The 20,198-nt window shown below is 48.8% G+C and overlaps 2 protein-coding genes across 2 annotated transcripts in view; both read left to right on the top strand.

Annotated features, from left to right (window-relative positions):
- The window catches only part of NEGR1 (neuronal growth regulator 1), a 726,879-nt gene that overhangs the window by 446,872 nt on the left and 259,809 nt on the right, over window positions 1–20,198 (top strand). The gene's annotated exons all lie outside the window — the stretch shown is intronic.
- On the top strand, window positions 2,304–18,104 carry LRRC40 (leucine rich repeat containing 40). The gene is made up of 15 exons (XM_086752859.1): window positions 2,304–2,452; window positions 2,832–3,013; window positions 3,740–3,813; window positions 4,727–4,856; window positions 5,263–5,386; window positions 6,222–6,364; window positions 7,474–7,646; window positions 7,915–8,005; window positions 10,447–10,492; window positions 11,829–11,937; window positions 12,766–12,873; window positions 14,523–14,633; window positions 15,928–16,005; window positions 16,656–16,841; window positions 17,718–18,104. The coding sequence occupies exons 1-15, from the start codon at window positions 2,305–2,307 to the stop codon at window positions 17,821–17,823; spliced, it is 1,809 nt and encodes a 602-aa protein (XP_086608985.1). The 5' UTR covers window position 2,304; the 3' UTR covers window positions 17,824–18,104.

Below are 20,198 nucleotides of genomic sequence, written 5' to 3'. Positions count from 1 at the left end.
TGGGCCGGTACCACGAGAGCTCACCCGAATGGCGGCTGGGCTTCCCGAGTAGCACCGCTCAGTCTCAGACGAGCCTCAGAGGCCTCGAGTGAGAGGCTGGCGCGCTGGGGACAGTGTGCCCTGCCCAGAGTGTTCCGTGGGATCGGGAATGGCACGCGCTCCTTCAGAGCTGTGCGCTTAGAGTCGCTGCGTTTTAACAGGCGAGGTCAGCTGCAACATCAGTTAATTATATTAATGCGCGGATGAGTGGAATAGGTGTTTAGTTGCCTGGGTTCCCTGAGATGAGCGTACGTTGAGTGCTGTGGAGAAGCATTTTCTTCTGTGTCACTCCTGGCAACAGATTGTAACTAAAGCAATCGGGTTATTTCTGAAGTCCATAAAACTGCTTTTAAGTAATGAATATTAATCGTTCCAGGAAGTTCAGCCCTACCACCAGCCCTTCCCGTCCTTTGTTGTGATTTTTGCCTGTTGTGAAACAGCCCCGGCTTGCTTAACTCCTGCCCTTCCAAGTGTATCTTCCCCTCATGGGAACAAACATGCTGAACTTGAAAGACTTCAAAAAAACTCTGGGATTTCCAGCACTGCTTTTTAAGGCTCAGTTGAAATACCCATCATTTTCTTACAGAGTGCTGCCTGGTGACTCCCAAAGAGAGAGGAGACAGGAAAAAGTGGGAATTAAAGAACAGTGGTAAAAAATGACTGAGACCAAAAGCCCTCGTCCAGGGTTAGCACCTGACATATGACAGTTTCTTGAATCACATGCTTGTTTACCTAATGTGCTGTTTGGCCCCTAATGAATTAATTCAAGTTCAATGGAACTATAAGTAGAAGCTTTTTCGAAAAAGGGTAACATTTGAAACACAAAGCCTGTGCTTGGAAGCGAACAGAGCTACAACTAAAAACGTAAATGACTAAGGGGGACATGTACTCCTTTTTCATAATGTACTTCTCGCCAGGAGCCGCGGGCAGGACCAGGCAGACGCGGATGTGACGCGCCGGTTACGTGGCAGAAGCGGTGACTGGTTCCTGGTCACATCAGGGACTGGTGGGCAGCCGGGACACTTCCGTCCGTGCTGTTGTCATTTAGTTTGCAAGCTCTGAACAAAAGGGAAAAGGAAAAACAATAATGAATTTAAGTACAAGTGCCTTTTTATTTAGCATATGTCGTGTATGTTTATTTTCCCATGTTACTTGGTCTGGATTCACACTTGCGGCAAAGGTGAAGACCTTGGGAAAAAAACAAACAGGGGAGATGAAGGGCAGGAGGCAAGATCTGCGTATTTTATGTCCCCAGCTGCATCATTAACAAGAGCTTCTCGTCTTGCTTCATTCACAGGACGTGTGGCATCGCCCATGCCGAGGTACCAGACGCTGCGGCTGCTGTCGAGGGGACAGGGCTGCCCTTTGCTCGGGGGTTCCGGCCAGACCCGCAGGCCGAGCTGAGCAGGATGATGAAAGCCACGCGCGGTGCGGCTGCGCTGGCTGTGGAAGCGGCCGTTTTCGCCTCGCACAATGAAAGCCGCGCGCGGTGCGGCTGCGCTGGCTGTGGAAGCGGCCGTTTTCGCCTCGCACAATGAAAGCCACGCGCGGTGCGGCTGCGCTGGCTGTGGAAGCGGCCGTTTTCGCCTCGCACAATGAAAGCCGCGCGCGGTGCGGCTGCGCTGGCTGTGGAAGCGGCCGTTTTCGCCTCGCACAATGAAAGCCGCGCGCGGTGCGGCTGCGCTGGCTGTGGAAGCGGCCGTTTTCGCCTCGCACAATGAAAGCCGCGCGCGGTGCGGCTGCGCTGGCTGTGGAAATGGCCGTTTTCGCCTCGCACAATGAAAGCCGCGCGCGGTGCGGCTGCGCTGGGTGTGGAAATGGCCGTTTTCGCCTCGCACAATGAAAGCCGTGCACGGTGCGGCTGCGCTGGGTGTGGAAATGGCCGTTTTCGCCTCGCACAATGAAAGCCGCGCGCGGTGCGGCTGCGCTGGGTGTGGAAATGGCCGTTTTCGCCTCGCACAAGGGTCACAGCCTGGCTGCGGAGTTTCGCCGGGGCCGGAGCAGGCTCCTGCACCAACAGAAGCCCCTCGGGAGGCGCAGCCCCCGGCAGCTGGCGAGCCCTCTCCGGGACGGGCGGCAGGGCTGGCCCGCCGGCCCCGCGCCCGTTTCGCGGCACCATTTCGGCCTCGGGGCTTCTCCCGAGCAGCGCCGGGCGGGAAATGGCGGCGGGCGGGGCAGGCGGTGTCCGACCCGGCGGCTGCCAGCGCGGGGCCCCGCCTGCTCGGCGGGCGGTGCCGGCTCCGGCGGGGCGAGGCGAGGCGAAGGATGGCGGCGCGGAGAGCGCGGGCCGGGGACCCCCGCGCCGGCTTCAGGCGGGCGGCGGCGGAGCCGGGCCCCGCCGTGCCGCAGGGGCTGATCCGGGCGGCTCGGAAGAGCGGGCAGTTGAACCTGGCGGGCCGCGGCCTCAGCGAGGGTGAGCGCGGGGCGGGGGGGGGACCGAGCCGCCGCCCCCGGCTTCGCGGCCGTGCTGCCCGCGGGGAGCCGGCCGGGCCGGGCCGGGCCGGGGGGAGCGGCTGTGCGGGGGGCTCGCCGAAAACCAGGCGGGACCTGGCCCGAGGGGAGAGGGGCTTGGTGTGTGGCCGCTGTGCCTGGGCAGGGCAGGGAGCCGCAGCTATGGACGCAGCTCGACCCGCAGATTTCCATCAGCTTGTTCCCGCCAGCTCTGGAAAACACCTCTCCAGATAAAACAGCAGGCTCTGGGGGCGTGTATCTATGAAAAGCGCTGCGACAGTGGAAGCTTGACAGTAAGTATGAGGAGAATTTAGCTGACACATGTGTGTTTGTGTACGTAGTGCCTCAGCATGTGTGGCGGATAAATTTGGATACTCCAGAGGAAGCTCATCAGAATCTCTCTTTTGGCGCGGCGGATCGCTGGTGGGAGCAAACGGATCTGACCAAGCTGATACTGGCCTCCAACAAATTGCAGTGTCTTTCAGAGGACGTCAAACTCCTGCCTGCGCTCACTGTGCTGGATGTAAGTGCCGCGGTCCCGTTATGGTAGGGCTGTACTCTCTGCAGGAGGTGGGAAAACGTCATCTTCAGTCTTTGGTTTCCATTTCCCTGCAGTGGTGGGTGTGTACAAGTGGCTCCACTCTGTTCTCAGGATAAAGAAAAAGATTCTCTGATTCTATGGTTGTTACGGATCACTCTGCTGACATACCAGTTTATACGCTGGTAGGGGGTACTGTTCCCTGGAAAGACCTAGGAAGTTTTGTTATGGACAGTGAAGGAAGAGCTGTTGCTGGGTGCAGACACTTTTCCTGCACTTCCCAGCTCTCCCCTCCTTCGTATCTACCCATCAAGTAGAATTTTGCCAGATTGGCAGTTGCAGTGCTGCTGTTGGTAACTGCGTTGGGGCGTGTGTGTAGCTGTTAGAATCACAGAATCACGGGATGGTTTGGGTGGGAAGGGACCGCTAAAGCCCACCCAGCCCAACCCCCCTGCCAGGAGCAGGGACATCTCCAACCGGATCAGGTTGCTCAGAGCCCCGGCCAACCTGGCCTGGAATGTTTCCAGGGATGGGGCGTCCACCGCCTCTCTGGGCAACCTGGGACAGTGCTCCTCCACCCTCAGTGTAAAAAATGTTACTTGTATACAAAATTATTTTTTGTATTAGGTTAGTTTGATTTGTTTCTGGGATAGGGGAAGAAGATCTACAAGATACAAATTTGTAACTATTCTAAAAACTTTTATTTTCTAGGTGCATGACAATCAGCTGACATCGCTTCCTTCTGCTTTAGGACAATTAGAAAATCTTCAGAAACTTGATGTCAGGTAAGTACATGTCACAAAACTGGAACATGTCATTGCAGTGACTTTCACGGTGTGAATACGAGATTGCAGTACATCAAGAAAATTAATTTCAGATTTTTGACTAGAGAATATTAGTATATTGAGAATCATAAGTTTTGCATTAGTACTAATGATCTTAGGTTTGTTAAAATTATTTTCATTGATGTTCAAAGTCACGGTCTCACTTGGAAGGTGAAAACAGTGGTATTTTGAATAATTGCACAAAACCAATGCCTGCATTCACGTGCCTCAGTCTGGCAATTTTGTTTTAAAGGAACAAAAATATTTTTTGTCATGACTGATACACGTTGGAAATAATGGTACATTTCTTGTTCATGCTGGAAAGTTCATATTCTTCTGTTTACTGGAGTAATTTTGTAAGTGTGCACCAGGAGAAAGAAAGTGTGCTGCCACGGTGTGTGTGAGCCACATAAAACAACAAAAAAAAGATCTAGCTGGAATATTGTAAACTTAGATGGGGATTAAAAGTATTCTTGAACAATCAAACAGACATAGTTGATTTATCTCAGGAAATTAATTTGTTGCAGAAAGCTGTGACAGTTGTAGGAGACAGATTTTTCTTAAAAAGGTGACGATATCCTGAGCCGCGAGCACGTGTGCGTGCTGCAGCGTGGGAATGTTTTGCAGAAGCCTGTCTTGCTGCAGATGTGATTAATAGTTAGTCCGTGCCAGCGTGGCGTACCCAGCCTGTCCGATGCTGAACGTGCTTCCCGCTTGCTCCAGGGTCTGAAGAGTTTGCGTTTCCACAGGCCGTGTGTGGCTGGGATAATGGGGCTGATGCAGGTGGTGTAGTTTGGATGTAACAGAAGTGTCCTGTATGCCGTTATTACTCACTAATTGCGTTTTCCCTTTGTCTTCCCTGTCTTGATGCTAGCCACAACAAGCTGAGCAGTATCCCAGAAGAGCTGATGCAGTTGTCGCATTTGAAGAGCCTTCTTCTTCAGCACAATGAGCTGAGCCACTTGCCGGATGGATTTGGACAGCTTGTCAATTTAGAAGAATTAGTAAATTGCAACTTTTTGAAAAATACTTATTTGTGCAGAAAGGCTGATTTATCTGTGCTTTACTGCTGCTGATTGAAACCCCGTAGCTTAGACAGCAGAGCTTTGTGAACGTTCTACTGACTTATCTAGGTTGTCAGTTACTGCATGGTGGGGTTTGTTTGTTTGAAACCGAGTTTTGCTTTTGCTGTGCCAAATATTTTAAGAAAAGATCAAATCCTTTGTGATCTGTCGGTCGTGGGAGACTTGTTTCTTCTGTTCACATTTCTGCCAGGGAGATCCTGAAGATGTCAGCTCTCTAATTTTAATGTTCTGCCAGTAATTAACTTCGCAGTAGCAGTACCCGTGGGATGTTTTAAACATCTCTATTTCTAACCTCTCTCTCTCTCTTTCTTTTTTTAATATTCAGGATGTGTCCAACAACCGTCTCACAGACATTCCAACAAGTTTTGCTTTGCTCGTTAACTTAGTGCGACTCAATTTGGCTTGTAATCAGCTCAAGAACCTGCCTGCAGATATCTGTGCGATGAAAAGTAAATGAGTTTCCTCAGATTATTAAATGCCATACAGCCAGTTCTGGAGTTATGTTATATGTGTAGTAATACAGTGCATATCAGTCAGGATTTAAAAAATACATTCTTAAAGAGTTAATATGGTCTCAATAATATTAGTTTAGAATTATTTTTTAAAAAGTCAGCTACAGCTACTGTATATCAAACTTGAGTCCTCTTACGGCTCGTATTTCTTGAGAACTGGAACCCAGAATTATCAGAAAAGTGTAAGGATTAATATTGTTCCGCTTAGACATTATTAGCCTTAAGACTGCAATAAGAAATTTGTCAATTTTTTTTCTTTATTACATATTTTGAGTGGAAAGTAAAGCATAAATGAGAGAAATTATCGGAGAGAAAAAAAAAAGACCATAAATTAGAGAGTGATAAAACTGACTTCTAGTATTTGAAGGTTAAATGCCAAGCTGACTAGTGGTTGATATGAAATGCACGTTTAACAGCTGCGGCAGATACACAGGAGCGGGTGGTAGACTGCCAGCTTTTATAAATGCTGTAAAAATTACCTGCAGATCTTTCTGAGATGGTCTGCGATACCAGACCCTTTCTCCTTCCCTCAGTCCCGTACTCTGAACAAGAGCTAGTGTCCGGCAGCGTCACTGAAAGCATTCCAGAATGAATGAAGAAGTTGTCTTGTTTTGAGAAGCGTTCATACGAACTGATCTGATTTCTTCCAAAATTCCAATTTGCAAAATGTTGTTAGATTTATTTAAAACACCCATGTATTTATGCTTCTGTAGAAAACAGCTTTAATTTTCTGTTATTTTTCTGTTTGTCGCTTGCACGCTTACATCTATAGGCTTAAGACAACTGGATTGTACTAAAAACTACCTGGAAACTGTACCTTCTAAATTAGCGACTATGGAATCTTTGGAACAGCTTTATCTGAGAAAAAATAAATTACGTTCCCTACCAGAATTTCCCTCGTGCAGATTACTGAAGGTAAGGTTTGGCGTGGTTGGTATACTGTAAAAGTATTTGCTGTAAACTTTTAAAATAAACAGCTGTTACTTTAAACAAATTTCAGTGAATTGCTGCGATCAAAAGCTTATAATTCTGTGTGTAGAACTCTAATACATCCCCAGTTGCAATTACTCTTACTGTCCACACTGGTCAGTCTTAAGGTCATTTGGAAGACAAATCTGCAGCAGTACTCCTCAGGTTTGGAAAATAAAATAAATACTTAGAAGAGGAATGACTGGAAAAGTAGGTCTAATATTGCCTGCAACAGCTATTGTCTCCAGGAACAGTTTCTGGATAAATTTACTTTGTTCACTATAATTTTTTTCTTTGTAACTGCTGAGAAAGTATACTTTTTTTTTTTTTTTTTCTTTTTTTCCTTTTAGCATAGTCAGGTCTTCCAAGTATTTTATAGCCTTAATTCCTGACATGTTTAAAATTGAAAATCGCCTGCCTCGGGGCTTCAGAAATTTGTTACTCAGTTATGAAAAATGGTTAGGCCAACTGATTGCCTAAATCCCTGTGCTGTTTCCAGTGACCAAATCCATCAAAGAATGCAGGTACCTTCTTAGTTCTGCATAACTCTGAACTCCGCAGTTAAAATCTCAAGCTATTTTAGCGTTTTCTAACAAAATTCTTGTTGGTTTGGGAAGTTCAGTGTCTTAGTGCATCCATCAGCATGCGTACGCTCTTTCTGGTCTGAGGAACCGTTCAGTCTTGCCATTGTAAGTGAAATGTTTCCTATAGGGACACGGAGAGCTGCCCTCTCAGCTTCCCATAACTTGGAATTTGAGCAACTTCTTGAGTAATGAAGTCCTTGACAAGATCTTGGCAAAAGTGGAGTTAATGAGATGGAAGTCAAAGCTGAGGGTTCTGTGGCGGTTTCAGAAAAGCCAGGTTCAGACTCGTGTCTCTGGATCTGTGCAGGCTTTGATATTTCGTAAGCAGATGAAAGGAGATCGAGGTCTGTATTTTCTCCGCGTCCTTGTGTGTGTTTGCCAGTGCCATCGTTTAGGAGATTAGTGAGTTTAGTGAGTTCCGAAGTAATTGTACTAGAGTAACGTGATTGCGAGTGATCGTTGTTTCCGTAGGAATTACATGCTGGTGAAAATCAGATTGAAATATTAAATGCGGAGGATCTGAAGCATCTGAATTCCCTCTCTGTGCTGGAACTTAGAGACAACAAGATAAAAGCAGTTCCTGATGAAATTACTCTGCTTCAGAAGCTGGAGCGACTTGACCTCGCCAACAATGACATCAGTAGGTAATATTAAAAAACCGCGTATGTTTGTGATGGCGAATGACAACTAATTCTATAGTTGATGTAGTTTACTTTGTAAAATGTAATTTAAGAAGGACTCATTCATAAAATGAAGGAACTATGATCAAACTATGCCCTTCTTAAAGGTAATATATTCTGTATCCTTTTGTTTGAAACTGAGCTTCAGAATACCAAGCCACCTGACAAACAGTTGCAAATTCTTTAGAATTTGTTTGGAAGCTGCTCTGAAATGCGTTGTTTCCCTTTGCAGGTTGCCTTACACATTGGGGAACCTTCCTCAGTTGAAATTCCTGGCGTTAGAGGGAAATCCTTTGAGAGCCATTCGAAGAGACCTTCTGCAAGTAAGCGCTATAGACAGTGTCTGGAGTTTGGTTATGTCGCGTATGTACGTTAGCCAAACTGTGTAGTCAGAACATTAAAAAAAATGTAAAACATCCAGATTTCAAGTAGCTTGTGCAATTGTAATCCATCTCCTTCGTTTGTGTGTGCTGTGATTTGGGTACTCTTTCCTCTGGCATCCGATGCAGTGCATAAGATCACGAGGGCTGTGAAAAGGAGGTTGTTGCTTTCTAGGACTTGTTTCTGATTCCATACAGAAGCTGTAATAGATATTGCAATGAAGCAGTGGATGCCTGGGAAAAAAAAGGATAGTCCTGTTGCAGTCACAGCTCGTTGCAGTGCTCGGCGAGTACTTTACACCCAGCTTGTCCTAGATGAGCATGAATTTCTGTTTTTCATTTCCTACTTGCCTGAATTAAGGATCTAGGATTCGATTTCCAAAGCGTATTTGATGGCAGATGCATTTTGAGCAAAGACAAAATGATGTACTGCGTTTTCTCGTGGATAACCTACACCTCAGGCCTGTGTGCTCTCTGTAGGTAGCCAGCAAAGCGAAGGTGTGAGCTGTGCATGAGAAAACAAGTGCCTAGGGCAGCAGGGGGGCTGGAGTGTGGGCACTACTGCTGTAGAATTCCCTTTTATTTTTTCCCCAGCAAGTCTCTCTTCTCATTGGTGGAATACATTACTTCTTTCTGTGCTTTTGCCAGTGATATAAAATAAAAGTTTACAAAGCACTGGGATTCTCAAAAAAAAAATGCTGAAGGCTCTCTGTTGATATGAAATGTTGTAATATCTGCCAGAAGAGGGAAAACATTGTGTATCTGATTAAATGAGGATTATACGCACTAAATTAATGAGCAGGGGTTCAGTGGACGGAAGTCATACATGATTCCAGAGTTCAGAGTTGGTTTAAAACGTGCATGCGGAGAGTTCAGGCTGCCTGGCTACTTTAGGTCTGGTATTCCCCAGGTTCTGAGGGTTTGCTCTCTTGCAAATGTAAGAGCATAGGTGTGCGTAATTCCTTGTGTGTATGACACCTTTGCAGCGAACGAGAGCTACACGGATTGCATTATTGCATTTTATACTTCCGCTGTCTTGGTCCCTTACCAACACTGTAAACCCCTGTAACTGGAATCGTATGCACCTGTCTAGATTTTTTTCCACTTGATTTAGAGGAGTAATTGATAAAGCTTGTAGGGTTCCCCAGGCACTGGCTAGCAGCAGGTGAATACTGAGATAAGGACTGCCAAGGACTGGGGATGAGTACAGCCTGGCGGGCACAGATTCCCCTCTTGTCCATCCCTGCTCCGTCTCGTCTTTTCCTGTTTCTCAGGCCTGTCACACTACTCCCAAACCCATTCTTGTTTCTTGATGAATTTCCAGTCAATTCCTGTTAAATCCTTGTCTCTTTGCCTAACATAGTGTCTCCTGGCTGTTGAGCTCTGTCTTATCTGCTTTCCTCACCGTGCAAGCCCTGTGGCTGTTACTCAGCTTTCTGTCTGACCTTCACCTTTTCCTTAAAAGATTCCAGGTTCTTCCATACTGGCTTCTCTCGTCTTGCTCAGCTCTGTACACGCCACGCCTAGCCGTGCCTGCAGTCAGTCCCAGCCTCTCTTTCTCAGTCTTTTGTCTTCTGTTTCTGTCGCCTCACCAGCTTCCTTGTCAGAGTTTGTTCCTTTCCCGCTTCCACATTTCCTTCATCCCCTCTGCATTCACATCAGTCAGTTTCTTATGTAGCTGTCAGCTAGAACGTGAAATGTTCATCTCTAGTCAGTGCTTCAGGTCAGGCCGTGATTTTAAAGCATCAAGGAGAAGCATGTAAAATTGTAAGGAAAACATAGCTTTGTCATAAAAGCTGTGGATGAGATTATGCTCGATTACTCATAGATTAGGCAGATAGTAACTCTGTTTGACCAGCGGAAGTTGCTATGAGAGGATCAAAAGTCAATTCTTTGGAGAATCCAGCTGTTAAATATCCACTCAAATTATGTAAACTGTAGTGTTTTTCTCAGAGTTTGTGATTTTGGACATAAAAAGTTACCAGAACACTGAACAGTCAGCTTCCTTGACACATTTTAAATTGCTTCTGCAAAGTGTAATTGTGCTAGCAGTTTTCAAAGAGAAGATTATGTTCATTTGAACTTTCTTTGCTTGCTCTTGGAACTGGCTAACTACTTCAGGGAAAAAGCTAAAACTGTGGAGCCTGAGGTAGTGACACAGGATTGGAAATTTTCAACTGGAATAAATAAACAAAGTTGTCAATGAGCAAGTTCGTAAGCTGCTGCCAAGGGGGTTTTCTGCGGGAAGCATTGGGTGGCTTTCGTAGTCAGCAGTGCTGTGGGCTCCACCTGAGCGACCGGCGTTGTCGTTCTGCGCTGTCAGACAGCTGTGCAAATGCTGGCTGGCAAATGCTTATTGACTTTTGTTTGTTTGTTTTTTAAAGAAAGGCACCCAGGAACTTCTGAAATATCTGAGAAGCAAAATCCAAGGTATGTTGCTCTATTGCATTGCATTTTAAATAATTTTCTTTACTCAAGTCTTAAATGTTAAGACAGAAAGTAGGCAAAATGACTGAGTTCACTAGTGACGTTAAATATAATCTGGCAATGATTGTGCTGTACTTAAATGGAAAAAAAAAAGTGCTTAACCTCTTAATTTAGAAGGGATCTTGATGATACACGTAGGCAACTTTTACTGAGAGTGGTACGTGTGAATTTTCCTCTTTGTGAGTTCTCTCTCCGTCTGCCAGAGGATGGCAGTATTAATTAGATTACTGCTGCGTATAAAATTGCCTCAGAATATCAGGTTCCGTGCAAATCTGACATAATAACTTGACAAAAGTAGATTGGTGCTAGAGTACATACTCAGAAGCTTATCTGATGAATTATAGTAGATAATGTAATTGTGGATAACAAAATTAGCTAAAGTCTTGTGCGTACAGCAGTGCCTAGCATTTTACTCTGCCTGTTTCAGCATCTACGTTGGAGCTGAACCAGCAGCAGTCCTGTTTCTGTAGCGCTTTAAATTGGGAAAAAGCCTCTCTTTGCCCTTGTTTTTGACCTTTTTGCCCTTTGTTAATGAAAGGATAACTAGTTGGGGTTGGATGCCATTGTTGGTAGACTCTTACCTTGAGTGCTGCTGAATTTCCTTGGAGTTTTGTTCCATTTCTTTTAGTGGAAGTTGGATTTCTCGTACTTCTGGCTAAGCTTCACCCCGCTGACGTGTGTGTGAATCCCTGGGGTGTGGCGCCGCAGCTCAGATGTGCAGAGCAACGCTTTTGATCTCTTGCATTGCTTAAACGTTTAAAGTACCCTTGCCGTGCCCGTAGCTGTTTCGTCTGGATTGTAGGTAGTGATCCAAAGGAGCTCTATAGAGGAGGGCATGATGAAGGTTTCTATAACTATTAATATTTTAACTCTGACTGTGGTCACATTTGCTGCTCTGGATGTCAGTGATCTGGATCGTGGCCTCCAGCCCTGTTTGCCAGAGTTTCCAGCTCCCCACCCCTTGGAGCCTGCTGCCCAACGTGGCAGCTTGCTACCGCTAGCATAACATCTCCATTGCTTCCTGACCTGTTTCTTCAAAATCCAAGTCAACCCCTCTCCTCTCCACTCTCCCTAAAAAAAACCAACCCGGAAACACAAGATTACAAAAAAAAAAAAGAGTTTTTTAAATAATCTGAATCAGATTATGTGCAATTGAGGAAAAGTGAGAAAGGGTGATAGGCGGTGACCGGGGACACGAGGCCGCTCCGTCCAGGCCGTTCGTCACCGCGTCTGACTGCGGGCTGTAGTTGGTGTGACTGTGTGCATCTGTTATCCCTAGATGAGGGAACCGGCCCAAACCAAGAGCCTCCTGTCACAGCCATGACTCTTCCAAGTGAGTCCAGGATTAACATGCACGCCATAACTTCACTGAAATTATTGGAATATAGGTATGTATGTCTTTTGAAATATTACCTATTTCTGAAGTTGTAAGAACACTTTCCAATTTTTTGCCCTTTTTTTTTTTTTTCCTCCTTCATGGTATGTAGCAAATGTCTGCAAACCCTGCTGCATTTGGGCATTTTTCTCTTTAATTTGTGTGCTCAGGAATAGGCAGATTTGAATTGGAGGGCTTTTTAATTACTTCTTTGTATTACCAAATATTTTACCGTAACATTCCTTTTAACTCACTGAAACGCTTAATGCCGTCAGGCGCTTTTAATACCTTTTAAACTTCCTCAGCACTTTTCAGTAAGGCTCAGCACATCTTGCAGTAGGGGAGTATCTCTTCAGTTATTTCTTAAACGTGGCCAAAAACCCTGTTTGCTGAGAGCTGCGGGGTGCAATGCGCAGCCCTGCTGAGAGCTGGGACGTGGAGCGGCCCTCGCTGTGGTGAAAGGGGAGGGCTGGCTCCGTCCCCAGGAGGTCCAGGAGCTGTGACCCGAGTTACACGTCCCTGTGCCGAGCTGAGTGGGGGAAACCTGGTCAGAGCCAGTCTTGCTACGCTTTCTGGCCCGGTGTGCAGCACGCAGGTGTTTGTTGAGGCGGGGACGTAACTCAGCTCTCGCCCGTTTTTCTTAAGCAGGATTCCAGATGTCATCGCCCAGCTGCGATGGTAGCTTTCTGATTAGCAGTCCTTCAAGGACTTCAGATTGTAGGTATTTATGTGTCTATTCTACTGCTCATCTTTTCCTAAGAGAAAATGAAAACGTACTGTTCATAAGTAGGAAGTGCTGACCTTGTTTGTGTTACTCAGCTAAGTGCTTGCCATTGTTCAGTGAGAAACAGGCCGCTGAGATTCCCGACGAAATGTTCGATGCCGTCAGGAGCAGTCCTGTCACCACGGTCAACTTCAGCAAAAACCAGCTGACTGAAGTTCCTCCAAGGTACTTTGTGAAGGGCGTTCTCTATTTGTAACCTTCTTTTCCACTTCTGTTCCTCAGGATTTTGTGTTTCTCCTGGTGAAGTGTGTCTGCACTTCATGCCATGTACGTGTGTGTAGGCACTCGCGCACGCGAAGGGAAGTGTCACGGAGGTGCTGCGTAGCGCACTTGCGTTTCTAGCGCAGGCGGCGCGCAGGGGGGTTTGCTGATGAGCACGGAGACGGCAGTACGAAGCAGCTTGGCTGCCTACTTGGTGCGTTCATTCCGTTTGTTTCGCAGCCCGCTTTGCTGAGCGTTGTTGAAATGAATGAGAGGAGGCTGGTGTGAGTTCCCCTGATGATGAGAACAATGTACTTAGTGGTGTATTTAGCTACAGTGTGCTGTTGTTTCCCGACAAAGCGGCCTTTTTCTGCTGGAGATAATTGCGTGGATTCTCCACTTCAGTAGGCAGTAGCTCTGTGCCATAGCTGAGGTCCTCTTTAAATTCAGTTTCTTCAGATAGCGTAGTTAGTTGTTTGTGGGGTTTTTCATTAAGGCAGCCTGAACATTTCATTTTCTGCGCCTCTTTTCTTGATGGGTTTTGTGTCCCGTCACATAGCAGTTGATATTATTGCACTTGTTACTTCACCCACAGCCAAGGAAAATCTCTCTGCTGGCACTAATGGGAAGAAATAATCTTTCTGTGTCAGGAGGAAGGTTCTTGCATCTCCTGTAGCCCAGGAACATCCTGAGGGCTGGTCTGTAGGGGTACCACCACGTTTGGGGGGGGACCTTATTTCCGTTCTTGGACCCAGGTGTGCTGAACATTTCACCTTCAGCGCACAGAACTTGAAGAGGTGCGATCTCGTTCTCGTAGAAAAAAAATATGTTTCCAGTACAATTTGTAGTGAATCAGTTTAGAGAGAGAATGCTTGTGCCTCCCGTGCTCTTTCGCTGTGTTAGGCTGTGGCACTCGCTGGGGAGGCGGGTCTGGGTGCGCAGCTGCTGGGCGCCGGGAGTTCAGCGCCAGTCCTGCCGGGAGAGATGAGTGTTGGCTCATTTAACTGCCTTTTGGTTTAGGCCTCCGCCAGAGACTCTGCGATCGGGACTGAACAGCCGGCTTTCTGCGCTGTTACAGAGTTAACACCAACACATCTTCACCTAATGCCCCTTTGCAAGAAGCAGCAAATGCTGCGTTTGCTGGAATTAGTGACAGCAGAACAGTGGAACAGAAACGAAAGGTGGAAATAAAAGAACGACCTTTCTGTGTGCCTGGCTGCTGAAGACGATGAGCGGTCTTTTCGTTAAAACACTGGCAGGGCAGGAGACGGCAGCCATGGCCGCCTGTGCCGCCGCTTCTGAAATACTGCTAACTGCCTTTCAGTGAGTAGGCCTTTGTGCTAACGTTTCCTCTCCTACCCAGTGGGAGAAAATTTCCTCTCCTGATAACTTGGGAAAAGGGATTCTGAGCTTTGTCTTTGCCTCCAGTCTCAGACTCCAGGACAGGCAGCTTCCGCAGGGGAAGGTTCCCTTACCTTCGCTCCACAAAATTGCTTCTGAAATGTCAAGAAACATAGAGTGTCCTTGGTTTGTAGAACGAAGCAGGTTCTTTTCAGCAACTTAGCAGCTAACATGAGCTTACATAACAGAAGTATATTCATTTTGGGTTTCAGGATTGCGGAGCTGAAGGACTCGCTTTGTGATGTCAGCCTCGGCTTCAATAAAATCTCCTCTGTCTCCTCGGAGCTCTGCGTGCTCCATAAACTGACACATTTGGATATCAGGTTTGTGACGTGGGTTGGACTTCCTTTCTCCGTACCTTGTTTTCGTGCCTTTTTAAAGCAGCCATCTGTTACAGTGGAATAGCAGTACTGAAATAATGTTTCATTTCCCAAAATGCCTCCGTGACAGTTGAATGAGCGGCAGCTCGGAAATAGCAAGTGGCCTAGATTTAGGCGCTGGTTAAAGAAAACCAGAAAAAACAAGTGGACAAGCTCTGAGACAGTAACATACCTGTGCCCGGAGAGACCCCAGCGAGGGGCCGCCGAGGTGCTGAGGGGGCCGGAGCGTCTCTGCTACGAGGAGAGGCTGGGAGAGCTGGGCCTGCCCGGCCTGGAGCAGAGCCGGCGCAGGGGGTCCCACCCCTGCGTGTGAGACCCGCAGGGAGGGCGCAGAGGGGACGGAGCCAGGCTCTTCCCGTGGAGCCCAGGGACAGGGCCGAGGCCATGGGCACACACCGACACGCAGGGGGGTCCCTCTGGGCAGCGGGAAACACTTTTCCACTGTGAGGGTGACCAGGGGCTGGCACAGGTGGCCCAGGGAGGTGGTGGAGTCTCCGTCCATGGAGGTGTCCAGAACCCAACCGGACACGGTCTGGGGCCACCTGCTGCAGGGGACTGGACCTGCGGAGCTCCAGAGGTCCCTGCCAGCCTCCCTCAGTGGCGTGCGTGCTGCTGATGGAGGAGTTAGGCTGCAGATTGCAGAAAGGGATGGTAATACGAGATTGGTGGGGGAAGGAGGCTGGCTGCCTCAGTGATTCAGGATTTAGGGCTAAGCCTGGGCGTCTTGTACTGAGCGCTGTTTATTTTCCTGAAACGGCTCTTTGTGTCACGCTCAGGAAGTACCCTGTTTGTCCTTACAAACCCCTCTTTTCCTTGTATTTAAGAAGCTTCTGAACGGCCCCCGGTGGTGGGACGCGCTGGGGTAACGGTGGCCGTAAAGGAGTTTGTTACAGCAGTCGGGTTCCGGGCTGCGTGCGTTTGAACAGGGTTAGTTGTCCTGCTGCCTGACCTTGGCACCAGGATGTGCGCGGCTTGGTAAGCTTGCCTCTGAACGCCAGGGCCTGGAGAGCTGTGAGATCCTTCGGAACTCCTGGGAATCCTGAGGACAGACTGTGAAACCTCCTGCTGGCAGAAACGAGAATGCAAACCTTGCACTGTGAGCGGGGTCCGGACCCTTTGCGAAGCAGTTAACTGGCGTGAGACCGTGGTGACCGGTGTGCGCGCTCCGTCTCTGTGCGTCCTGAACTACACCTGCACAGGAGTTAGTGATTCCTGTTTGTCTGCATTTCATACACAGAAACAACTTTCTGACATCTTTACCCGAGGAGATGGAGGCGCTGAGAAGCCTACAAGTGATAAATCTTTCTTTTAATAGGTAAGCAACGATTTATATAATTTTTTAATACAATAATAAAAAGAAGCGGGCTGAATTCAATATGATTTTTCCTGTGATGTGAGAAGGAGGAGGCACAAACGGGATTAAAGACTTTTGTGACCAATGTATCAGAATGCGGATAGCACCAGGGCTGCCCTTGGCGTCCATAACGCCGCCGTTCCGGCTGGTGGGAAGCCGTGCGGGGAACGGTGGGCAGCAAGCGGCCGCGCGAGTCCCTGAACAGCATCTGCCGCTGCTGCTGGCGGCAGGGACGCAGCCGTGGGCTGGCAGCTCTGCTCCTGCGGCCCCGCGGGGCCCTTCAGCGCGCAGAGAGCTGGCCCATGCTCTGCGCGCCGCCGGCGAGTCGCGCTCCGTGTGCCGCGCCAGCCTGGGCCGGTGAGCGTAGGCCGGCGGCTCTGCTAGAGGTGCTGAGCGCTCACTGAGCACCTTTCGTTCAGCGTGTGCGCGGTGTGCGGGGTAGAACAGCGGGTGCGGTCTCCTTTCAGAGCAGCACGTTAAACGTTTCCCTTAAATGAACAAAGCCAAACTGCTGCCTGGTTTTAAAAGCTGCTGCCTGGTTTTAAAAGCTGCTGATTTTTTGAAGGCCCCGTTTCTGAGTTTCACGGGTTTGCCTCCTCTTTCTCCTGAAGGCTCAAAGTGTTTCCCAGCGTGCTGTACCGCATCCTCGCCCTGGAGACCATCCTGCTCAGTAACAACCAGGTGGGGTCCGTGGACCCCCTGCAGCTACAGAAGATGGAGAAGCTGGGAACGCTGGACCTTCAGAACAACGACCTCCTCCAGGTGCCCCCCGAACTCGGGAACTGCGCGTCGCTGAGGTGCGTGTCTGGAGCGGGGAGCTGGTTTATAAAGATGTATTCTGACCGATTCCTGCAGGGCACGCTTGGTAGAGGAGGTGCTGGTGGGCCGTGTATTTGCTGGCAGGCTCGATGCACTCGAAGGGTCTCACCAGTTGGAAAGCAATGCCGGTTCTTCCGTATTGCCTCAGGGCTGTGGAGAACTGGGGAAGGTGTTCCATGATTTTTGAAAAACCCAGCAGCGTGGTGCTGGTGCAGCTCTAGGGAAGCGCGGTAGGTGAGCCGTAGCACTACCTGTCAGTTAAAGCCTTTCGCTCCTTACCCGTGCGGGACTCACGCTGCTGTAAAAGAGGCGGGAAGTAACACTGGAAATAACGGCTCGAGAGGCGCGGCTGCGCGCAGCTGAACGCCTTGCACCTCGGAGAAGACAATTATCCATAAGTAGTCTCTCATGTCAAGGACAGCACATTACTGGTCCCGGTGGTTTTCCCCTCTGAAGCCACTTTCCAGAGGGACTTCAGAAACGCCAGCTCAGCCACCACTCCCCCGAGCGAGCTCCTCCAGGGATTTACGTGGACCAAACAGCGAGCTGGCAGCTGAGCTAGCAAGTGCAGCACTACAGTTTAACGCGGTGGTTCCGGCAGCGGCTTGCTGAAGGAGTGTGTGTCTGCAGTAATATACCACCCTGATTTATTAGCACCAATTAAAATGCAGCTGTCTCTAGTGAAGACAAGTTAGTGTGAACTACGGAAGCAGAATTAAAATTCTTTTAGTAGAACAGAATAGGAATTACTTATGAATTTGAAAAGATTGAAAAAAAAATCTCTGTGCAGTGTAGGAATGTGCTGGTAGAAGGAAAACCTTTATCCAAGTGCCTCACGATCTCTGTTTCCCTAGGACCCTCCTGCTGGAAGGAAACCCCTTCCGCACGCCCCGTGCCGCCGTTCTGGCTAAAGGAACGGCTGCAGTGCTGGAGTACCTGCGAAGCCGAATTCCTGCGTGAGCCGGCGGCTCGGGCCTCGGCAGGCTCGGGAACAGAGGTACCAGGGAAGCGCTGTCCTGTCCGACCACGTGCCGGAAGGTTTTCCTGCCTTCTCCTCCTCCGGCTGCGCGCTGCCCTGGCCTGGGAGGGGTGGGTAACGCGGGCTGTGGGTTGCATGTTGGGAAGGAGCTCACCTGTGACACGTTTTCCCCTCCAGGCTGCATGGTTCAGGGTGCATTTTAAAATACCACAGGCTATGTTTACACTTTTTGTAATAAAGAATGCTGTGAAAGCTGTCTTCAGTAAGCGTGACAATGATTTTTTTCCTACAGTTAAGCTGGTTTTAAAAACCAGCAGGTGCTGCGGGAGGGAAGGCAGGGGCTGGGAGCAGCACGGCGCGGCTGAGGCGCCTGCGTCGCTCCTGGTACTCCAGCAGCGTCGCCCCGTTCTGCCAGTCCTGCCCCGTCCTCTCCTGTCAGCAAACAAAACCTACCGTGGTCCCTGTGTACGACTGCCGCTTCCAACTGCAAACTGCTGCCTTCTTCGCAATTTAAAAATTAAAATAAAGAAAAAGCTTTCAAGTAGAAGACAGCCTTGGTGACTTTGGGCACAGAAATACGCCTCACTCATTGTTTGGCCTCCAGACAAAGGCGGCCAGGCTGCGAATCCATTCCGGGGAAGTGTTTATAAGGAGCAGTACGTGCAGCGAAAGCATTTACCTTTCTCCACCTCTCTGTAACGCAGCAAAATTTAACACAGGGCAAAGTTAAACTTTCCAGGTTCTCATGGTGTTCAGCATTCACACACAGCACACTCACCCACCCTCAGGCTTCAGATTTAGCGCGCACCTTTCCCTAAGAGCGAGGCCGGGAGGCACCTTACACACGGCTGCACTGGACCGTCACCCCCCCCCGGTTAAGGAATGACCCAACCCCCCCAGCACGGCTGGTGCCACTGGGCCCTGCTGCAGGTATCGGCCTGCTCGAGAGAGGGGCTGTGGGGCGGCGGGGGAGCGGGAAGGGTAAGGAATTCCCTGTTACAACCGCGGGCTCTCGGCTTTGTGCAGAAAGATGGTGGCTTGGTTGAGCTGCAACAGGGCTGGGCTGCTCTGCCGCTACTGGGAGGATGGAGCTGCGGCTGCTCTCACCCCCCCACCCCTCTCTCCGGGTTCCCCGTGCTGTTTGTACCCCTCCCCAAAAGCAGCAGACCCCGAGCTTTTCTTCACACGCTTGCAGTCGCTGTTTGATGTCTCACCCGTGGCTACGGCTCAACAAGGGCAGCGGCCCAACTGTCGAGCCTCTGACGTACCTGGCAACGAACAGCAGCCTTTCCCCCGGCACTGGGGTTTGCTGGTCGGCGCGGCAAGCGTTGCCGAAGCTGCACGGTAAGCGAGAGACGGGACGGGGCGTTACCGGGTGTCTGCACCGGGTCCAAGGAGACCGGAACGCCCATCTCGCGTCCCGTAACCTGCGGAGCAGCCTTTTGGGAGCCCTCGCATACTCTCCAATAGCAAAAGATGACAAAAATAAATTACAATAAGGTGACGTTTTTATTATTTATACAATAAAGAGACTTTTAAATGTTATTCAAAACACTTTTTTAAATACTGAAAAAGTTGGGTACACCAAAGCCGAAAAATGGCTCTGCTATACGCCGCACAGCATCGGTTTAGTCCCTGTAGGTCTCTTATGTACAGAAGCGGCTGCAAAATGCGTTGGACACAGCATGTGCACCTGGCGGCGAAGGGTCACACATGGAGGGCAACCGGACGGATACAACCTGCGTGTGCAAATTAACTACCCACAGAATTGAGTGCACTCAGTCAATAGACCTAGAATAGAATTCTGAAGGACCTTTTCGCACATAAAATGAAGCAGCTTTCAAGTTCAGGAAGTCTTTATACTGCAAAAACCATGAAGTACATTCACAATCTATGTTAATAAAGTAGTAAATATCTCCTCATTCAGCTTTATTTACATGAATACCGTAATTAAACTGAAAAGTACAGTTATTTGTAATATAGCAATCTTTTAACACATACAAAAATGACCATTTTCTGTATATAATTTAAGCTCAAAATCACAATTTTCTCAAAATATTAATTACAATACAGCCATCTCCATCATAATTAAACATGTCTTTTATAAAATGGTAAAACCTTTAGTAAAGTAAGCTGTTGGTTCTGACCTGGCTACAGTACTCACGAGTAGAAAACGGGCGGGCCGGGCGCGTTTGCGGCGCGGGCGGGCAGAGCCACGCGTGCCAGCAGGCAGAGGAGGCCGCGGCTGCCAGAGGTGACGCCGCTTGTGCGCGGGGCGGTGGCGGGGGCGGCGGTGCTGCAGGGAACGCCTCACGAGGGCCGCGGGAACTCGGATGCAATGCAATGATGTCACTCG

Source organism: Chlamydotis macqueenii, chromosome 8 (genome assembly GCF_036417535.1).
Source record: "Chlamydotis macqueenii isolate bChlMac1 chromosome 8, bChlMac1.mat, whole genome shotgun sequence".
Taxonomy (NCBI): Eukaryota; Metazoa; Chordata; class Aves; order Otidiformes; family Otididae; genus Chlamydotis; species Chlamydotis macqueenii.
Note: the sequence above shows the minus strand (reverse complement) of the source record. Positions and strands in the feature narration are given on the sequence as shown.

What these genes read in the sequence shown, in the direction of transcription:
- LRRC40 (XM_086752859.1), top strand. Translation starts at nt 2,305, where the DNA reads ATGGCGGCGCGGAGAGCGCGGGCCGGGGACCCCCGCGCCGGCTTCAGG. An exon ending in GGGCCGCGGCCTCAGCGAGG is followed by an intron (nt 2,453 to 2,831) that starts GTGAGCGCGGGG and finishes TTGTGTACGTAG; the next exon opens with TGCCTCAGCATGTGTGGCGG. An exon ending in CTGCGCTCACTGTGCTGGAT is followed by an intron (nt 3,014 to 3,739) that starts GTAAGTGCCGCG and finishes TTTATTTTCTAG; the next exon opens with GTGCATGACAATCAGCTGAC.